At 36.0% G+C, this 20,293-nt stretch overlaps 3 protein-coding genes across 5 annotated transcripts; 2 read left to right on the top strand and 1 right to left on the bottom strand.

The window, feature by feature from the left end:
* Positions 1-1,297: 1,297 nt before the first annotated feature.
* Positions 1,298-2,233, top strand: LOC147495989 (uncharacterized). Its single transcript, XM_086568504.1, has 2 exons — positions 1,298-1,794; positions 2,212-2,233. The coding sequence occupies exons 1-2, from the start codon at positions 1,298-1,300 to the stop codon at positions 2,231-2,233; spliced, it is 519 nt and encodes a 172-aa protein (XP_086424630.1).
* Positions 2,234-4,212: 1,979 nt separating this feature from the next.
* LOC147495988 (uncharacterized) lies at positions 4,213-7,641 on the top strand. Of its 2 annotated transcripts, XM_086564768.1 has the most exons (4): positions 4,293-4,443; positions 4,610-5,394; positions 5,605-6,002; positions 6,857-7,641. In XM_086564768.1, the coding sequence occupies exons 2-4, from the start codon at positions 4,671-4,673 to the stop codon at positions 7,370-7,372; spliced, it is 1,638 nt and encodes a 545-aa protein (XP_086420894.1). In that variant the 5' UTR covers positions 4,293-4,443; positions 4,610-4,670; the 3' UTR covers positions 7,373-7,641. The 2 variants fall into 2 exon arrangements, with proteins under 2 accessions (XP_086420893.1, XP_086420894.1); XM_086564767.1 differs by having other exon boundaries at positions 4,213-5,394; positions 6,857-7,578.
* Positions 7,642-10,275: 2,634 nt separating this feature from the next.
* Positions 10,276-17,671, bottom strand: LOC147495987 (polyadenylate-binding protein-interacting protein 11-like). 2 transcript variants are annotated; one of them, XM_086564765.1, is made up of 10 exons: positions 16,857-17,671; positions 16,664-16,771; positions 16,515-16,559; positions 16,339-16,411; positions 15,238-15,350; positions 15,097-15,156; positions 14,976-15,023; positions 14,813-14,881; positions 10,724-10,785; positions 10,276-10,606 (listed from the first exon to the last, which is right to left on the bottom strand). In XM_086564765.1, the coding sequence occupies exons 1-10, from the start codon at positions 17,211-17,213 to the stop codon at positions 10,549-10,551; spliced, it is 993 nt and encodes a 330-aa protein (XP_086420891.1). In that variant the 5' UTR covers positions 17,214-17,671; the 3' UTR covers positions 10,276-10,548. The 2 variants fall into 2 exon arrangements, with proteins under 2 accessions (XP_086420891.1, XP_086420892.1); XM_086564766.1 differs by having other exon boundaries at positions 16,664-16,768; positions 16,857-17,509.
* Between the last annotated feature and the right edge of the window lie 2,622 nt (positions 17,672-20,293).

The following is a 20,293-nucleotide window of genomic DNA, read 5'->3' as shown; positions in this document are numbered from 1 at the left end:
CTTTGCATATCTTTATAAAGTCGGTGATATCGTGTACAACACATGCAAAGAAGCATGTATTGCCCGTGGGCTATTGAAAGCTGATGATGAGTGGATACAATGCCTAGAAGAGGCGGCGATAATGAAAACTGGATATCAACTGCGGAGGTTGTTTTGTGTAATTCTTTTAGAGTGTCATCTGTTATGACCAAATCTACTTTGGAGCAAATTTGCATCGAGTATATGTGATGATCTTGGACACTGGCTTCGAACAAAGCACGACATCCCAGATCCAACTGATGAGCAAATAACAGATTACGGCTTATATCTGGTGGAACAAATCCTTTTAGAATATGGGAAGACATTGGAAAATTTCCCGCCTATGCCAAAGCCAAAAGAGGATTGGAGTAAAATTGTTGGCAGTAGGCTCATTTGGGAGCAACGCCAACTTCAGCATGAAGGCATAAGAGAAGAGGTTGCAGTTGATGTGAGTCATCTTAATGACGAACAACTTCATACTTACACTGCTGTGACTGATTCAGTATTTGGTGACAAAGGCAAACTTTTCATTTTGAATGGAGCAACTGGTACAGGGAAAACTTTTTTGTATAATACAATTGCAAAGGCCTGCCACAGCATGGGTCTTATTGTCATCATGGTGGCATCATCAGGAATTGCATCTTTGTTATTGTCTGGTGGATGCACTGCTCATTCTACATTTAAAATTCCAATTGATGTGATGGATACCACTTTTTGCACCTTCACTAAACATTCTGACCTTGCTGACCTATTTAAATAAACAAAACTAATTGTTTGGGACGAGGTGCCCATGCAACAAAGATACTGTGTTGAAGCTGTGGATAGAACACTTCAAGATATTTGTGGAAACGAACAAGAAGATATTTGGTGGTATCACTATAGTTCTTGGTGGTGATTTTAGACAAACACTGCCTGTTATACCGTTAGGCCAGAGAGAGCAATTTGTTGGTGCATCACTACGACGCTCTTTCCTTTGGAGTTATTTAGAAGTTTTACACTTGGTACGTAAACATGCGGGCTTGAAATGGCGAGTCCGAGAATGTCGAATTCGCCGATTTTTTGTTGGAGGTGTGCTACTAATGCCTTCTAATTAGAATGTTTTTTTCTCCATTAGTTTCATATATAAACGAACTATTTTAGAAACTAATGAATTCATTTTTTGCTTTGATTCATTTAGATTGGTTCGAACCCCAAAGAATGCGTACAATTGCCGAATGGAATACGCAAGTGTACCAATATCCAAGAACTCATCTTCTCTGTCTATCCCCAATTGGATGTTATGGACACACCGTCTCCAAATTTCTTAATTGATCGTACTATTCTTGCTGCCCGTAATGATGATGTGAGTGCAATTAATGAGGTTGCACTAAATTTGTTTCCTGGCGAAGCGCTTGAGTATTTGGCTGCAGATAAAATCATCGAAGATGATATTGATAATCCAAGTGGGGCTCACTATCCCACTGAGTTTCTGAACTCCCTCGACCCTTCTAGCTTACCACCTTTCAATCTCAAGTTAAAACCTGGATGCCTTATAATGTTGCTCATGAACATAGCACCTAAAGATGGCCTTTGCAATGGGACACAACTTATGGTGCTTCAATGTGCGAGTAAAGTCCTTCAAGCCAAAATTTTGACTGGAGAGAAAGTTGGAAATCCGTTACTCATCCCAAGAATATCTCTGGCTCCCTCAAATTTAGAGTTGCCTTTCAAACTATCAAGGCGACAATTCCCTGTTCGACTAGCTTATGCCATGACAATTAATAAGTCGCAAGACCAGTCAGTGAAATATGTTGGCATTGATTTGAGGACACCGGTTTTCAGTCATGGGCAACTCTATGTGGCCATGTCCAGATGTACTTCTTCAAAAAGAATATCCGTTTTTCTTCCACCTAATGCAAGAAATTGTACCACAAATGTCGTATACCCAGAAGTTATTCTCTAAGGACATCGATACCAATGAGAAAAGGTGAGTGAGAAATTAAAGAATGTTATTTTTATTGGTTTAGAAATTAAAGAATATGTTGTATATATATATATGCTATGTAAGTTTTTATGATAGTTATTTTTTTGATGATAGCATGGATACTTAAAAATAATAATAGAGAGTATTTTATTTTGAGAACCATCTCTTTTGTAAACAATATGCTAAATGTGTAAAGTCTAAAAAATCATGTGTATGTGGTTTGTTTGCAGGTACCAATTTAAATTGCCATAATTTTTCAGCGACATGATTGTAGTCTTTGCTCCATGGCGCATTTATCCATATGGTAGTAGAATGATGTGAACAGTATGCATAGAGGAGAGAATGAGAGAAATGAAGAACTTGAGCAGTGGGTGTGGAGTTTTTATTTTATTTTATTTTATTTTTTCCTTTCGTTACTAGAATTAGCCCCAGGTGAAAAATTATGCAAAGTCTTCTTTAATATTTAATGAGTTGTCTTTTAGTTTTAGAAGCAATTTGTGTTATGTATAAATATGAAGTTATATATTTTGGTATGGTTGATCTATGAGAATTGTATTGTTTGATTTTCAGGTTATGACAGGATTTAGATTTTTGAAATGTTGAAAATACAAAGGAGACTCTACTGGATTTTTTTTTTTTTTTTTTTTTTTTTTAAATAATGATGCTCTTAATTGAAGACTCTCTCCCTTTATTTTCATTATTCTCATTCTGATATGTATTGAATTAATGAATGTGTAAGGGAATGTGTAAGGGTATGTGTAATGAGTTGGTTTGTGAGAAATGAAATGCATAGAATTGCAATAATTAAGCTCACTTGAGTATGCGTATGAAATGATTATGAAGTATAAAACTGTAGGAAATGGTTATATCATCGATTCAATGCTACCATAGAGATGGTCTCTTGGGGTGTTGTTCAAAAGCAATGTGTCTAGAGTGCCGACTGGCACGGGCATTCACTAGTACCCAACATTCCAACAAGCATAAAGTGATAATCATCAAGCAAATAGTTCCTAAAATCACAATCCGGTGCGCAAGAGTGGCGACACATATTTTTCAAGGTAGAGAAGCTATAGATGTTCTCATCATAGTACAAAATATCAGGATATGGGTATTTATCGATATTCAATTTCTAGATATGTATCGTGGATATATCCCCCTCTTTGGGGATATTTAACATTGTTTCACATGCAAATATCGTGGATATATCCAAAATATCGAAAAATATCGTGGATATTGTGGATATTTCTTGATATATCATGATACATTATTTATATTTATTTAAAATATAATAATAAATATTAAATAAAATTATTATATACACAAAATATCCCCAAATATCGTAAAATATCTCCAAATATCGTAAAATATCGCAAATATAGTTGAATATCACCGATATTTGCAGTCGTATATATCTCTAAACATATCGTGATATTTATATATCTTTTTCTGGAATATGGATAGATATCCCCAAATATCGGGATATATCGGAATATTTTGTACTATGGTTCTCATCACTATGCACTACAGATCAAGATTGTGAGTCACTTCTTGCAAATGCTACATTTGGACATCATTTACTATATTTCTGTTAATATTGAGACTCGAGATGTAACCAAAAAAGAAACCCCTCCCTCGACCTCAAGCACATGTACGTCCTTTCTAAATCTGGAATTTGCCTAGCCTTTAAAGAGCTAAGATGACCAATTATGGCAGTGGCTTTTGGTACCTCAGAAGTGCCATGGGAAGTCCAACCAAGGTGGGAAAAGATACAAGTCTAGACTAAGTTATGTGATGGTGTTGTCAAGTGCTTGGCGTGAAGTCAACTTTGCAGCTGATCAAGCTGCCATACATTATACGTAGTCATAGTCTGACCTGTTAGGACTTAGGATCAAGTTGTAATGTCCAGGCAGACCCACTTGGAGATCCAAATGGGAATCTTCTGATGTCACTTGTTGTAGATTTGAAGCTAAGCAGTTAATTAGGAAACAAACTCCTAATTAAACAAACCTCGTGTATGTAACTTGTTTTTCATATGCATACAGATTGCCAATTAACTTAACAAAGAAAAACAATTTGATAGAAAAAATGATAGCTGACATCAGGAGACAATTTGTATGTAAGTATTAAAAGAGTGCTAAATCTATAAAAGAGACAAATGATAGAAAAAAAATGAAAACTAAAAGTCTAAAACCCCACACCACTAGACAATAGACCCGACAACCCCCTATAGATCTTATAATACAAATTTCAACTCCCCATTTCGTTGACATACATACATCTTATATCTTCATTGCATCGTTACATTTGCGTTAGGAAACCACATCTTACCCAAAACGCAAAAACTGATAATCATCAAGCACAAACCATGAGCGAAATTGCAAGGCGACGCGCAAGCTCAGGAGATGCAGATTATTTCAAAGTAGTACCAATGGATGTTCTGATCAACACTACAGACGAACATGGTGAGTCACTTCTTGCTGTTGCTACATTTGGATATCATTTAGATTGTTGTAAAGAGATTTTTAAAAGATGTCCTTCATTGTTATACCATCAAAGCTATATTGGGAATACTGTACTACATCATAGTGCATATAATGGGGTTGTTAAGTTGATCAAGTTTTTCATTAGTGCTGGCGCCGAAACAGATATCGAAAGGGGTGAGAGAGTAGTACCTAATAAGAAGCTGTTAATGATGGTTAATAAGAGCATGGAGACGGCTTTGCACATAGCTGTCATAAAAAACAACCTTGAGGCCGTACACTTGTTGATTGAAGCAGACCCTGGTCATGAGCTGTTGAAGATGGTTAATAATTCCACGGAGACGGTTTTGCACATAGCTGTGATTAGAAAGAACCTTGAGGCAGTAAAATTGTTGATTGCTGCAGACGTTGATCATGAGCTGTTGAAGATGGTTAATAAGTACCAGGAGACTGCATTGCACTTGGCTGTGGAAAGTGAGAGTGGTATCTTTGAGATCATGAGGTTGTTGATTGAAGCGGACCCTGATAAGGAGTTGTTGAGGATGGTTAATGACAAGAAGAAGAAGGTTTTCTGCTTGGCTCTAGAAAATGGAAACTTCGAAATACTGAAATTGTTGATTGAAGGAGACTCTAATAAAGAGCTGTTGATGATGTTTAAGGACTCTAGCACTGATTCGGCTTTGCACTTGGCTGTGAGACATGACAACCTTGAGATAATGGACTTGTTCATTAGAAACGACACCGCTAAGAAGCTGGCGGAGATTGTCAATAAGGACATGGACACCGCTTTGCACTTGGCCGTTAGAATGCACTCTCTTGAAGCAGTGAAAATGCTGATTGAAGCATATCCTTCTGTTGAATATCGCCCTAATGGTTCTCGTGAAACCCCGCTTCTGATTGCTTTGCAGAATGCCAGATCATCTGGAAACTCAAGTAATGTACTTCGCAAATCTCAATAGTTTTTTGTTAGTAACTGACTAACTTGCATGGGAGAGCACAAATAGAAGATACAGCTTTAGTTGTCTTTTTTGCACCTGACTGTGTATTTGAAAACATGGATTGGATAACGTATTGATATAGTCCGACTTACCAACCTAATCCACCAATGTGTAGTTCTCATATTTTCTGGTTTGTATGTTTCAGGGATAAGAAACTTTCTATTAGAGAAGCAACCAAATCAAAGTGAAGTACGCACAGGCGACAACTCGTGGACGTTACTTCACCATGCTTCATATCAAGGAGATTTAGATGCTATAGGGGATATTATTCTACTATGCCCATCTTGCTTTGAGCTTGTCGACAATAAAGGCCGGAATTTCCTTCATATTGCTGCTAAGCAAGAACATCTCAAAGTGGTGAAGCGTGTTTTGGGAATAAAAGATGTGCCTCCTAGTTTTTGGAATGTCCAAGACAACGACGGAAACACCCCTTTGCATATTGCTGCATTAGGTGGGAGCGAAAGCCTGGCGTTATGTCTTCTATATGATTCTAGAGTGGACAAGAATACCGTGAATAAGCATGGGCAAAAGGTTTTAGATGCGGTAAGTCATTTATACTAACTACATCTCAACTCCTATCAAGATTTTTTTTTTTTTTTTTGAAGTCCTGATGTGACTATATGATAGAGCTTGTTTACTCTATATGGGTCAGAACTCGTCTCCCTTTTATAGTTTTATGTATACTCAAAAGTTTGCTTTAGGCTGTTTGAGCTTCGACCTGACTTTTATCATTCGAATATAATCCTCGTCAATATAGATCATCTCCCTAAGAATCATCCCCTATGGGATTTTGTTTATTTTACCATTCCAAGAGTACCCTGAGTTTCATGGTTATAATAAACGTTGTGTAAATCCAACATATGGGGTAGAAATTTTCAGATTTCTCCAATAGTTTAGGGGATGATCCATATGCATGCATAGGAGATCATATCCACAAAAGATAAAAGACACATTTTAATTTTACAGTGTGTCGAACAACCAAGATTTTGGAACGCAAATAGTTAAGTATGTAAGCGCGTTCTGGCTCTTTATAGTTATAGTATATTTAATAAAATTATCTACTAGCAGAAGACCTATGTTGTAATATGGCATTCAAATTAACAATAGCAGGCAACCCGTGTCAGATGCAAATTGCTTTTGCAATGGTTGCATTGAACTTGGTTTTATGAAAAAAAAATAGGAGTTCATTGTGCTGGTCTGGTGGCTGGTGCGCACCAAAACACAGTCCATTCTATTTTTGGGAGTGTTGTTTGATGACTACTTTCGGTGTTAAATCTATTATATGCGAGATTTAATTTTCTGTGCTATTTTGTTGACCTGTCGTTATGAGCATACAACCCAAACTTCTGTCAGTTCTACTTTGAGATTCTAATAAAATATTTTTCCCTTTTTTGAAGATAAATTTTGAGTATGATAAGGCAAAAGCTGGAATTTATGGTTTCAGCGATAGAATGGGCGAGAAAGAACTGAAGGACCAAAGTGATTTTGACTTGTTGGTCAGTGCCCTCATTGCCACAGTCTCATTCACAGCAGGAATTACAGTACCGGGAGGATATATAAGTGATGGACCACATCGTGGCACAGCAGTATTGTCAAGAAAAAAAACTTTCCAAGCATTTGTGATATTAAATACATTTGCCTTGCTGTTCTCACTCTTTGCTGTATTGTGTCATTTTTGTACCAGACGTCTAGTGAAGAAAGAAGATATCATTTTCCTGCTTAATGTGGCAACATTTTGCACCTTAAGCGCCATATTTGCAATGGTTGTAGCATTTATAACAGGTTCTTATGTTGTCCTGGCTATTTCAGATGGACTTGCAGTCGCTGTATGTGTAATTTGCTGCACTTTCTTCATTTTCGCATTTCTTGTTGTGTGGAGGGTGGTAATGCAGCGCAGGCATTCTGCTCCGTAGTGCTTTGGAGTGATCAAGGTTTCTCCTATCCACCTGCCACCACAAATTGCTGGACGTGGAAATTCCTCATATTATGCATCCACTCATAAATTATCATTTCAAAGCTTTGTAATTTTTATTTTTTATCCACTATACCTTGACTGTACAAACTTCATTTTTCAGGTTCCCCCTAAATACACATAAAAAAAAAAGTCAAATTTGGTTGACCGTGTGTGTTTTTTCACTGTATTGGGGGGACCTGTATTAATCTCTTAGATTAGTTACTATTACATCCTCATTTACTATTTGATTTAAGGAATTACATAGTGGAGGGAATGAAACTATAATGATCACCAGGAAAAGAATTAGAAAATTTTGCTAGATGGTCAGCAGCTCGATTTACTCCCTTATACGCATTTTTTTATGATATTTCAGTTAGTCTACGAATGTGCCTTCCTGATGATAGCAACTATATTGAGATAATTCCAAGGTGGAGCTTCTTTCTCCTTGATGATTTGCACTTACCTCATAGAATCAGAAGAAACAATGACTCTGTTATAGCCTGTATCAATGTATTCTTCCAGACATCTCTCAATACCCTTTAATTCTTGATATATCACTGACCTGATGGTGCCTCCTCCTGTGTATGCAGATAGAGTCTGTCCATGCTCATTTCTGCACGCTTTCTCAAAACTCAAATGGTCTTATGACGTTCATGCAAAAGTCAAGACGTACTCATTATGAGTATATGCAAAGAACAATTGATTAAGTTTTATGGAAAAAAAATAATAACAATTGATTAAGTACTTGCTTATGCTATACATAAAGACACCGGGGATAATATTCATTGCTTGAACTAGACAAAATCGATCATGCTGCAAGTGAATGCCCGATACAAAATGCAGGTCAATGACAACTCACATTGTGTTTGTGTTTCGGATAATGTCATCCTGATGAAACCTCACGCTAGAAGATAGCGTTCCATTCATGCCTAAGTTGTCACAGAAGTAGCAAAGGCACTTACAGGCGGTTTATGGCCACAAAAGAGATTCACCACATCAGCTCGGTTACGAATGTAACTTGGACACTTTGAGAAGAAACTCTCTGGCTCAGTACACCTTCCAGCCTTCAAAAATGCATGGATCATACGTTTAATTACAGAAGAACATGGAAACCTCTTAGACGTCTTTGGAAACTCATACTCTGTTACCAGGTATCCAGCAGCAGTAAGATATAGAGAATCAAAGAACCAATAAGAAAATGCAATGATATTGTTGAGGCTTGTGGTATTACAATGTCCTGAAGGTGAAATTCCCCGATATAGATGCCGACAGCCTCTGGCACACACCTCCCAGGATTCAACGAATAGGCCATGGGTTCAAACCCAAGCATTGACATTTTCATAAATATTTAAAAACCAAGTTATGTTTTTATAGCAATAGCATCAACCCCAGTCCAATACTTGAAGATATGATCGATAAAACTTCCCCTCATCAAGCCGAGAAGTATAAATCCTTCATTAAAACTTCCCTGAAGCAACATGTTCTCAATCAAAATCTTATATGTTTGCTGCCAAGGTTGTAACTGTTTTCTACCAACCATGCATCTAGCACAGAAACATGTATGCATCTGTTGCTTTTAGGTTCACCACTTCCTCAAAAGCATAATCAGCATCTGGAACCTGGAACTCATCTACCATCGTCCGGAAAGATTTTGATGCCTTTTGTACATTACGAGTAACGCCATAGCCCACGAATCAACGACATCAAAGACTTGGACTTCTTTGATGTCGTTGATTCAATGTCGGCTATACAAATGTGATCATCATGACATCATGTTCCTTGTTTTGTTTTAAAGATGAACGAGTAGAAAAACTATGAAGTAAAGGGTTTATGAACTTAGTACCAATACCATTTCTATTTTTAAGATTTTGAAAAAAAAATTACGAAAAGAGTGGAAGTTTTGGAGTTACTTGAATATGGTTTTTTGTGCTTTTGAAGGAAGACCTTGCTGCAACTTGGAGAATAAGCAATCTCCATTTATTTTCGCTTATGTGGGTTTTGTGAAGCCTTTGGGCTCGGGCCCGGGCTCAGGCCCGGCCTTGGCCCATTTTCAAGTAATTAGAGCTGGGTCGGGATTTTAAACCCATATAGTTGTAAGTCAGCCCGTAGTCCAAAGGCTGGGCCCACTAAGAAATTGAAGTTCGGTTTGGTCGAGACGTGACCAACATGGCTACTACTTTGTGGCTAGTGCAGATGCATAAGCCATAAACTGCTACCCAGCAACAAATTGCTACAGCATCTACAGTCCACATCAACAAACTGAAGTCGTTACGGCGTGTAACTTTTACCTCTCGACCTTTTTCTGTTGTCCTCATTGTCATAGTTTGAGCATTTGAGGACTACTTAGCCTGCAACCGACATTCTATGTTGTGCGGAATAAAAAGATAGAATGAAGTAAACAATATTTAAGGACAATAACAGCTAATATGAGAATAAGTATCCAAGACAGCATTATGGGAAGTCAACTTCAATTCTGTAAGTGGATGAAATGGCTTTAAAATGCTTCAGGTCGTTGGTATTGTGACACATGGGCAAATACCATGTTGTGCCACAAGGTTTTATCTAGCTTAGCACTGGCGGAATGGAAGTCCACCTTTTCTACATGACAAGACTACCTACTATAATAGATTTGTCGAACTCCCCCAATCAACTTGGTCGGGGCAAATTTCTGTACTCCTATCCACTTGATCAACCAAATGGGCAAACCCTTCCCAACTTTGACTGATCTATTAGCCAGCAAATTCCATCGTCAATAGGGCTCATCAATAAATACTAAACATTCTAATTTTTTAGACGACCGCCTAGAAATTAATTCACGTCAGCAGCAATTACAGACATCAAACAAACAGGAGAACAGAAAGCTACTGAAATAGGTACTACATATAAATTAACTATCAAGACACTTTCAGCAGGTCATTGAGCATGTACTTTGAGTCTTAAACAGTTAAATCCATTTACTGTGCCCATTTGCGACAATCCTACAGTTCTCATCTTTAATAATTAACTTAAACTTTTTCAAAGCCTCAAAAGTTCCATCCAACTCTACATGCTAGAGAAAGTATCCCCCTATAACAAAAGGCCCCAGGCTAATATGAGATGGAGAGTATATATGTCTGGGAGACCCCCAATCATAACTCATTGTATTGGAGCCCGAGGTGCTCGAGGTCGAACTGGAGTCTTTGACGGGCTCACCCTGGACAGACAAACAGTACACATAAAACTGATCAAATGATCCAAGAAGTAACAAGAGGTTTTGAAGACACAAAACAGTTATAGTTGAAAAGGACGGAAGGATGCAAAAGAAGCTGACCTTATGGGCAAGGATCCAAGCACTACCCCGCTACAGTTAAGAGCAGCAATTGCACTTTCTGCCTGTAAGACAAAAATAAAGCATTAGAAAACCATATATATAGCACGGAAAAAGAATTTCAGGGCATTCACCAAATAATTTGTTGTTCTAGATTCATTCAAAATATTTGTCTAAAGAGAGAAATATTGAACTATCTGGTCAACCACAAGGCATTGTCAAAGATGCCCATACTCTCTTTTGGACAAAATTTTAGCAGATACATATTTGCTCAGAAATTTCCAACTAACCCTAAAGTCACATTGACATAGTTACGGACTGTCCGACACGGCAACCTATACAAAGTTGGACACAAGGACTCAGCTAATTACAAAGAAAATTTTATTATTTTTTAATTACACACCTAATTCTTGTGCTCAAGACTTTACAAAACACCTCCTTCAAAATATATAACTACGAAAATGGCATATCATGGAGTTCTAAATATGTTGATAGATTTTAGGGTATAGAAGAAACCCTAGTCTGAAATCTTATTCACAACGTGTCCGTCGATGCGACTCTTTTAAGAATATGAAGTGTATAACGGACAAGAGTGGATATTTCCAGCAGTTCCTTTTTAAGACCCTAACATGCTAAGATGTACAACTACACATTCATGCACAATGAAACACCCAATCTAGATCAAAAGATGAACTCATGTACATAAGAACTCCATACTTTATGTACACTCTCTAAGCACTATATTCACAATGTACACTCTATGCATTATACGCAATATTTTTTTTTGCTGGGTTCTCTATACTCAGTATATTCACAAAAAGATCTTGGTAATCTTCATGAGACAAGTGTCAGTGAGAGAACAAAGCCCTTGATATCATAGCAATAGATTGAGCCATAGTCTCTGAACACTCTACTCGTGATATATTCAAGAAAGATCTTGATATAAGTATATGAAACAACAAAACTTCTATCATAGCAAGTATCAGTGAGAGAGAACATTCATTGAGCAGCCTAAACAAGAAAAACAAATAGCACCCATGCAAAACAACCCCATTCAAGTTCAAACTGCGCAAAAATCCAAACTAAAGCCCCTCATTCCCAATTTAATATGATACCGATGCCGTCTTGATCCAAATGGTCCAACAAACTACATGTGGCAGAGATCTCCCTAATCATTATTCTAACTTGATCGGATGTCAGCCCAGTTATACCAAAATTTTGATTGAAATTTTGACAAACATCGCAGAATATCATGATTGTTATCTACTGATATTTCACAATACTATAGTATTGTCTCAAGATATTTCATGATGTCTGTGTTTTTCCATGTCGATTGACCCTTTAAAACTTCAGTATCTACTGACACAAATGGCATTGGTTTACCTAAACAAGTTGTACAAATATCAAACCAATAAAAAAAAAATATGTAGAATAACCGAGAATACTAAGGAAAACAAAAGGATAAGAGTTACAGGACAATGCATGAAGTACAACAAATATCCTACTTATGGCATCCTGCCCATCACAGTTTCCCATTTGATAGCAAGGTAACCAAGCGGTATCTGGCATCTCCTTCGACCAGCATCTCCTTATTGCCCTTAAACTCTGCCACCCCTGATCTTATTCCTTTACTACCATGAAGCTAGTACCTCGCTCACTGATCCTAGAAATCCGACCCCCTCCCCAAACATGCACAAATAAAGAAAACTTGTACAAAAGTGACACCAGACCCGCAACGTGCAAGGACAATGAATGGAGATATATGACACTCACCATGAGACATACATGGGGCAGAAGCTAACAAAAACTATATATGTTTTCTTTTCCTCGGGTTATCAATGGTCAGAACAGGATCTAATACTCCACCCCAGATTAAAAAAGAAACTTGGACCTTGTAACCCCAAATAATTTGGCTAGAAAAGCGTTATGAATTTTGGGTAGCTCGTGATATAGATTTTAACGTGAGGTGTGCAAGGAAACCAAAAGAAAAAAAAAATGGACGTCAGCTACGCATGCATGGTCAGGAGAGATTTCGAGCACGTGGCAAAGAGATTATAAATAGACTTTAATAGAAAAGTCATTTTTCCAACTACAATACAGCATAGCATTTCAAAGATCCTTATAAAAAAAAGGATAAATAGGTATAGAATTAACTCCTAGTGCCCATTTGAAAATAACAGAATACTGAGTCTTCAAGCACATAAAATAGAAACTAACAAAAAATCATCTAGTGCATTTATATGAGGTAGTAAACGAGTGGTCTGCTTGTACTGATTTCCTAACATGGAGGGGAGGTAGATATGTAATTTTCCACTAAAAGACAGTCTCCAAAACGAACCCACAAATTCGAAACTTCTGGATAACATCCAAATTTTTCTAATTTTGTCAAACAGTTTCTACATTTAGGACTTATCTAGCAGATAAAAAAGTTTCAAATTTCCAATCCTCTTTTGACAAGGTTAGAAATCTTCAAATGATCTGATTTTTGGCAAGTAATATGTCCATGGCAGGAAGAGTAAATTGACCAGAATTAGCCATTAGTTCTTTTCCCTGCCACCGAATGAACATGTGTCTTTCAATGTGTTACTCCTTCATGTCATATAATAAGATGACTTATAAGGGGAACCGTAACTCTTTTTTCAAATCCGTATAATGTAACATTTTATTAGAAACGAAAAAGTAAGTCGAGAAAACCTGGAATTGCAATAAATAAATAAACAAAAATAAAGACAAGACATCCTCAAAGACAACATACTACTAGCCCACAAACCAAGAATCTCTGTACATAATATCCCATCCTCTAGACACAAAGTGTCTGTAATAGACGCTTCTCAATCTACAAACACTATACTCTACTAACAAAGAAGGCCCTTTATATCTATGATGAGGTTTTGTGAATCCGTTGCTTTACCTCAAAAATTCGCCTGTTATGTTCGAAACATATCCCCCACGTGATCGCAATCGGAGACATATTCCAACTACATTGGCCTTTGGAAGAGAATGGCCATGTACACTAATAACTAAGGAAATCCACTACCCGAACAGGACTAACCCAAACTAATCCAGAGATCTCATCAAAATACAACCAAATCTGCCTGGAGAAAGGACAACTCAAAAGGACATGATTTACCGACTCAGCTTTAGAACACAGGACTATAATCCAAGGTTTGACCCCAAAATTGTTTACCTAAGATTGTCTTCTGTAAGAATCTGCTACAAAGAAGCACACCACGCAAAAAAAGGTAAAGTGCTAAGTTTTGTTAGACTCTGTTACTCAGATAAGCTACATAAATACGTCATTTTCCAATAAGAAACGAAGTCTCCAAAACGATACAGCACAATTAAATAAGAGACTACTGTTTGAAACTGTGTCCTAGATTTTACAATATAAAAAAAGTCATATGTTTTATTAGTATAATATCTGGCAATGATTGGTGACTGACCAACACTTAAGTCAAACTAGCCAACTGAGGAACTTCAAAAGGGAGATTATTATATTCATTATTCAAATCTCCTCCTTCTTTGGAGCTTTAAAGATAGGGCTCTTACTTCATAATGGACGTGTATAATTAGCTTAGATTTCCTCTTACGTTTATGTTCTTGTTGTAAATTCCTTTAGCATATTAGCATGTTGTTAAGCATCACATTTACATGGATAGTTTCCTAATCAGATAAATCCCCAGGAAAACCTTTTCTACTTAATTATTTATCAAGGACATTAGGCATATCAATATTCGAAGTTGACATGCTAAACATACTTTACATATCGTGTTAATAGTACAAATATTACCACTATCTACAAATCTAATTATAAGGAAATCCTCCAACACTTTTCACATAAATCATTGACATGAAAATTTCCAATTTTGTCAAACTATTAAATAACTTTCCACTGTATAAGATGTTACCAACTTTTCATTTTCATAAATATACAATGTTACCAACTAATATTCACTTTTCCCCACGTGTACCAGAATACCATCATTGTCTAAGGATGGTCACCAAATGAAACATATATTAATAATTGACTATAAGAGAATAAAATGTATGGTATCGGTTGAAAATTCTAAATAAGGAGTTGGAAGCAAGTACCATTACAAACTCGACAAAGGCAATACGAGTAGAATGATGATAGTCCCCCAGCAATCTTAAGCGATAAACCTACACCAAATATTCCACATCAACACACCCATTTCAAAACTGTTGTAAACTCGGAGAAAGCTTTTGTTTAATTGTTAGAAAAGAATCCACTGACCTCTCCACAGACTGACTCAAAGAAGAGTTTCACATCAGCTTGAGTAACCTACAGTGGTCGTAAGAAGGCAGTTTAGACCTTGCATCGAAATTTAAGATCTCTAATGGAATTCAGAAACTACCTTTTTATCAATATTTGTACAGTAGATGGTTCTTGCACACATCTCGCGTTCATCCTCAGACTGAAGACCATAACAGACGTTTAGGTAGAGTCACAATATAAACCAAACACAAGAACATATTTAGTAACAAGACTCCCTCACCCTTGGCAAAAATGTGGGGTTAACAGGTGCAATGGCAGTTTTGGAGGGAAGCACCCTCACAGGATAATATCCCAGCATTGTCCCTGCTAAGCTCAAAGCGTTCCTTGCCCCATCTGCATTGCGGAAAACCAACAGATTCATAAAACTTTTAGTACAATATCAAATTAAACCCAACATAAATTTACACCATAGTTTTGTGCTTCATATAAAAAAAAAAATTCGAAAGCAAATTACACGTAATCATGTTGAATATCATGATTTGAGGACTTAGGCTTCGGTCCTGTCCAGGATAAAATCTCAGAATAATTGCATGGCATGGAAAGAAAATTTGATCAAATCTATGTTGGCCGTGAGTGGAATCACAGCATTTGGTAGTAGGACTACTTAACAAAACCTAAATGCAAGATAAGGAAATAAGTAAACCCTACTGTACAGATATGACTCTTCATCTCCAAGAATCTAAGACACAGATTTTATACAAATATCTGAACAAATGGATGATAACTATTTTCATTAATGCCTTTTTAATACTGCAATCATATGGAACACAATATAACAGTTGGTACTGTAAAGTATTTAAGGTAACCATTGTCGTAATGTGGCATTCAGAATAAAACGACAAATAAGAAAAGAACAAAAACACAACAGGATATAAGGTAAGACTATGCAGGAAGTTTCCACAAAGTATCAGTTGTCGATGTCAATGTCGGTGACTATATCACATCCTGTGGATACATACAATGAGAACAATGGAAGAAGTACTGCAGTATTACAGACCATAAAACAACCAAATCCCTTGGTAGTCATATGTTGCCCAACAAGCATATGATAAGTTTCCATTTATACCATGCACACCTCAAAACAAGCTATTACGAACAAAGCAATGAAAACATCAGGCGAACGTGCCGATGTCGGTGTTGGGAACAAGGTGCCATACTGTCAATAAACATGTTGGGGAAGTATTGCAATATTACAGACCATGACACAGACAAAACCCTAAGAATATTTTTTGGTTCGGGATTTTACACGACAAACATTCGATGAACTTGCATTTATACCATGCACAGCCTTAAAACAAGCTATTAAGATGTCAAACCTTACCCTCATCAGTGAACTCGATAAAAGCAAAGCGGAGAACAGAATTAGGATCTCCACAAATGCGGCAGTCAACAACCTTCATATCAAAAATACAAACAAAATTGTTCAAAAAAGTGAAGCCTGGTTAGCATAACCCAGATGCACTTAAACACTTTGACATATAAAACACAAATAATTACATGTCCGCAATTGATGAAAAGCATCGCAAGCTGTTCTTCAGTAACCTAAAAAGCACAATAAAAAATAACATTACATGCAGCACATTCCTAACTCCAAAAATAGCCAATCAATCAATACAAATTCTTAAATAAAAAGAATAAATTTTTACCTGTTGATCAATGTCAGAAACATAAACAGTCCTCCTAATAACATCTTCTCTTTGTGCCTGACTAGTTCGAGTATTCATCCTCCTCTTTCCATTAAAATTACCCTTCTTCTAAAACAAAACAAAAACCCAATCATAAACAAACACACAAAAAACAATTCAATCAAAAGAAAACAAAAAGAATTCATAATCATACCCTTCTTCCAGTATATCCATTAGCATTTCCATTGCCCATTTTGTTCTGCATTCCATAAAAATTCCCATTCATCAGAAACGATCCATGATTATTATTATTCCCATTGATCATAACAAGTGAAGTTGGTATAAATTCTTCAGCCATAGGATTCAATTTCGATAATAATTCTTCTAAATCCTTCATTTCATCTCTTGTTCCATTTTCTTTCTCATCATAATTACCAAAACCATACTTTGTCCCATTCATTTGAACTTTCTTATGATCAACAACCACTGAATTCTCATCAAGATCGTTTTTTTCAAGATTGGATTCATGTTTCGGTACCGTTTCGGTTACAGTGTTCTCAACAACTGCCATGATCGAATCAAATTATGATAAAAATAACACAACCTCAAAGCTCAATTTGATTGAAAATGATTCAACACTCGATTGCCCACTTCTTCATTTCTCCGATTATTACTGCTACATAAAAAAAACACACGATACGTTTCCGATACAAAGAGAGATAAAAAAAACGTTTTTTTTTTCTTATTATAAGAAAAGAAAAAGAAAAGAGTTTTTTATTCTGCTGCTTCGAATCGTCCGTTTTTTGGACTTTTGTGTTTTAAGAAAAGAGATGAGAGAAAAAAAAAAAAAAGAGTCAGTTGTTGTGTGTGTGAGTTAGTGTCAGCTTTCACTGAAGTAGACGGTAATCCCGAGGTTTGTGTCATTGATTATTACACGTGGGAGATGGATTTGGTAATATCGAGGTTGATCTTTAGAGTTGGTAGTGACAAAAACCTACAAAGGCGTGGGCATCATGCCATATGTCATATGTGTGTCAAGGTACAAATAATTCCAATTATGATATCTTGTTTTTAGGTAAGTAACATTGGCAATACATGATTAGTTTTTTATATATAATATCAAAGGCCGGTGATAAGGAGAGATCAATCTCTCCTCCAAATGGAGCGCACTTTAATATGGGGTATAAGATAGACGCACATCTCGAAGACAATGAGTCGTCATCATCTTCTTTTTACTGTCTCTTGCTCTTAGTCTTCCCTCTATGTATTTTTCTCCATTTAAACAAAACACATATCTTTCAATACCACAACCAGTTCCCTCCATGTTTATTGTTATTATATATACCATCAAAAAATGTTTCAACTATCGTTAAGAAGTGCGAGAAATTAATCTTGTAGTAAGTAGTAACAAATCAACAATCCGAGAAAATTGCAATTCTCACAATATATAAGCTTTTAAATTCGAGTGTTGTTTTGCAAACTCCTCTTTCTTAAATTGGGTTTTGGTTTGCTAGATTAATAAGTAGTATTTCAACATTAGAACTACTTCAACATTAGATTTTTACCAAATAAAAAGTTAATAGAAAAAAAGATGAAGCTTTCCATGGGCATTCTAGAAGAGATGTAGTCATGTAGGCATTCAGTTATTTTGGTTTTTTTATTTAATTTGTTATGATATTGTCAATTATGGCCCCACGAAACAATTTTAACTTCTAGTGAAGCTCTTTTATAGATATGATATTTTCCTAGCTAACGGCTATTAGACTAGATCTCTCCTTGGCATGGAGCGATCAATCTCTCCTCATCACGACTCAATATCAAATGGTATGGATTGAGTCTAGTGACTCCATTGAAAAAAATAAAAATAAAAAATAAAATAAAAAATAAAAAAATAAAAATAAAATCTCACTTGTGTTTAGAGATTTATCATTTGAGTTCTAGCGAGTTGGATTTTAAAGATTAGTTGTTGTTGTTGTTGTTTTTTATTTTTTAACAATCCCTAAACAAAAGTGCCAAGGGCATCATCACATTTGAGGGCTCTCACTTCGCATAATCTTCCTTACCAATATTTTCTTCACCTTCTTCTAAACACCTCTTAACCTGTTTTCATCATAACATTCCCTACTTTTATGGCTTTTCCAATTAAAATTTATTTGGTTTTCAACCCTCTCATTCAACTTATGTTACGGTTTGTCTCACTTTTTATTTATTTATCTTGGGTTTTATCACTTTGAAAAATTTACACCTTGGGGCAAAATTGCAAGTCTCAATATTTGTATGATTTGCCCTGACAATATATTGTTAGTCTCTACCTTTCTTCATAATTTATTATAAAAAAAAATGTTTGAAGATGCGAGAAACATTTATGATAGAAATGACAATATATTGTTAGTCTCTACCTTTCTTTATAATTTATTATAAAAAATGTTTGAAGATGCGAGAAACATTTATGATAGAAATGCAGAATAAAAATCCACCATTGTTAGTTTATGAATAGACCAACAATCATGTGTGACCATTTATTTCAAAAAGTTTTTTAAAGGGTATTGTGGGCATTAAATTTAATTGTTGTTTTATCTACACTCATGTGATTAGTTGTTAGTTGGACATTTATGAGAAAATAAATAGAAAAGTCGTGGATGGACTCCTTAAACTCTTAGTCTTTGGGCCATCAAAGAAGCGTTGTTTTCTTATTCTCAACCAACCGCTTCGAAGCTTTTAAGAATTTCCAATTATTCGATCAAAAAGAGATCGTTAAAGTACTTTTTGAAATGTCTAAATGCCATGAGATAAAACTGTATGCTCTTCTTAAGCAAATTTCTGGGGTTGTTGTACAAATAAACCAAGACCTTGGTTTTTTAAGAGAAGGGAGTGGGAGGCTTAGAAGTCCATTGGAACAATGAGTAAGGAAGAAGCAGAATTAGAGCTGAAGGATTCAATGAAGTGGCTTATTATGGTTGAAGAAGAACTAGAGCTTTATGGTTTGTTTCGATAAGCAATGGAGGGTGTTAATCCTAATGAACATCCATTTTATAAGACAAAAAAATGGAAAGCTTGGGGAAAATTCAGGAATTCAACTCAACCTCAGGGAAAAAATCAGTTTATAGCAACTGTAAAAGATTGTTGGGTGAAGGAGAGGGAGATGAAGATGAAGTTGTAGTTGGAGACGGACAAGGAGAAGGAGGAGACCATGGAGAAGGGGAAGTAGAAGGAGAAGAAGGACGACATGTGGGCGATGATAATGTTTAGACCATGTGGTAAGTTTTGTTGATGCTCTTACATCTTTGTCTGTTTTTTTTTTTTTTTTGGTTCTTTCTTTTTGTATGTGTTCATTGCAGTGTTCAATTTTCATTACATTAACAATTCATCACTGTAAATATGTATGACTCTCACCATATATTAGGTTCATTGGTAAATTTCGAGTTCATTGCAGTGTTCAAAGAAGCACTTTAACAATATCTTTTTGATCGAATAATTTGGAAACTTGAATACTATAGATATGATAAGAGGGATTGTAGGAATTTCCAAATTTGTTTCATGATTCCAATTCTATTTACTTTATGCTTATTGTAGTTATAGTTCAAAAATCTACAAAGGCGTTGGCATCATTGCATTTGTACTTCATGTCATGTGTGTCAAGGTAGAAATAAT

Source organism: Coptis chinensis, chromosome 6 (assembly GCF_015680905.1).
Source record: "Coptis chinensis isolate HL-2020 chromosome 6, ASM1568090v1, whole genome shotgun sequence".
In the NCBI taxonomy this organism is placed as follows: domain Eukaryota; kingdom Viridiplantae; phylum Streptophyta; class Magnoliopsida; order Ranunculales; family Ranunculaceae; genus Coptis; species Coptis chinensis.
Note: the sequence above shows the minus strand (reverse complement) of the source record. Positions and strands in the feature narration are given on the sequence as shown.